At 28.3% G+C, this 1,588-nt stretch overlaps 1 protein-coding gene across 1 annotated transcript; it reads left to right on the top strand.

Moving 5' to 3' along the window:
- Positions 1 to 223: 223 nt before the first annotated feature.
- On the top strand, positions 224 to 1,561 carry LOAG_15429 (hypothetical protein; the record flags this gene model as incomplete). The annotated part of the gene is made up of 3 exons (XM_020448936.1): positions 224 to 284; positions 640 to 846; positions 1,475 to 1,561. Coding segments are annotated over exons 2-3 (234 nt in total), but the record flags the coding sequence as incomplete, so codon positions are not given.
- Positions 1,562 to 1,588: the final 27 nt, after the last annotated feature.

Here is a 1,588-nt window from a genome sequence, read left to right as displayed (position 1 = left end):
TTCATTTTTTGAAGTATAAATGAAAGCATTATTGTCAAAACGATTAATGCGTTATACCATTTGCCTTGTGCTTATCAGTTAAAGAGTTATATTCAGACAACTGTTATCGTCACTTCGTCAATTAGCTAATTGGCCATTATTGGATAACAATAATGAATGGGATGGTAATTCGTTTAATCTTACTTATATCTTGGCTTCATCTCGTCGATATTTTGGAAATGAAATTTTTTTTTCAAATTTATGTTTACGCGGATGCCAAAAATACAACAAGGAATATTTTATATGTTTGTTTTTTTCGCCCAGTTTTTTTTCTTTCTATTCAAATTAATGAAAAACAAAATTAATGTGTACTTCAATTATAACAAAATTTAGTGCAGTTACTTTTGCAAAGAAAGCTTTCAAATTTGTTTATAAAACAGCATGCATTGGAAATTAAAAAAATCCCTAAAACTTTTTTTGGAAGTTATTTAAAACTAATAAAATTTTAAGCCGTAATTTATTGAATTTCAAAGCCCAAAATCTGTTGGAAGTATATTTTGAAATTGTATTTCTAAATTTGGGCAGTATTCACTTTTGTAAACGTTTCTGGTTTTAATTTAAATTTTAAGTTTGATTCTTTTCCAAATAAACAAATTTCAGTTAGACCAAGGAGCACTTGGATTAGGTCGTGGCTCGCGGGATTATTACCTCAATACAACCATGTTTGCTAAACAGCTGGATGCATACAAGAAATATCAGCTTGATGTAATCAAATTACTATTGGATGATGCTAATGTTACTTATGATTTATCACAGCTAGTCATTGATCTCAACAGTCTTATCTACTTTGAAACGGAATTTGCTGAGGTAAAATGTTGCTGATTTAAAAAGTTTACTAACACGTTGATATTACTTTCTCATTTTTAAAAAAAAAGTTAATAATATGAGCATTTATGGAATGAAAAAAGCAAAGAAAAAGTTCATCTTCTTTATCTAACTTTTAAAATGACAATAAAAATGTCATGGATTATAAGATATGGTAACTCGAAGAAATTCAAAAATGTCATAATTTATATCCGACTATGATACTCTTTAAGAAGAGTTAGTAATACTACATGTGAATGATTAAACAGTAATGATTAAATGTAATAATCATTAACAATTGCTGTTGATATCTTTGTCATTGTTCCATAGCAATACCCGAATAATTTTAGCTCTATCATTCAGAGTAATGCTTTAGCGATAATTTGTCCCTTGCTAATGGTTATGAAGCAAAATGAAATCATAGGATGACGGTTTTAAAAAGGAAATAATTTAAAATTTACCAAATATGAAGGGAGAAAAATTAAAAAACACTGAGGACAAACTGTATTGGTTTAACATCTGATATACTGAAAAGTTGCTCATTGCATACTAAGAAAGCTAGGCTAATAAAAATGATGAAAATTTTATCTGTATGAATAATTTCAGGTTATAAAATTATTTTATCATTTAGATTATAGTACCAGAAGATGATCGGCGCAACATTACACGGCTCTATAACGACAGAACAATTTCAGATTTATACACATTGTTTCCAAAGGTTTCTTTTCCTGTTCCGAAAATTAGC

The sequence above is a fragment of the Loa loa genome, assembly GCF_000183805.2.
Source record: "Loa loa unplaced genomic scaffold supercont3.418, whole genome shotgun sequence".
NCBI lineage: Eukaryota > Metazoa > Nematoda > Chromadorea > Rhabditida > Onchocercidae > Loa > Loa loa.
Note: the sequence above shows the minus strand (reverse complement) of the source record. Positions and strands in the feature narration are given on the sequence as shown.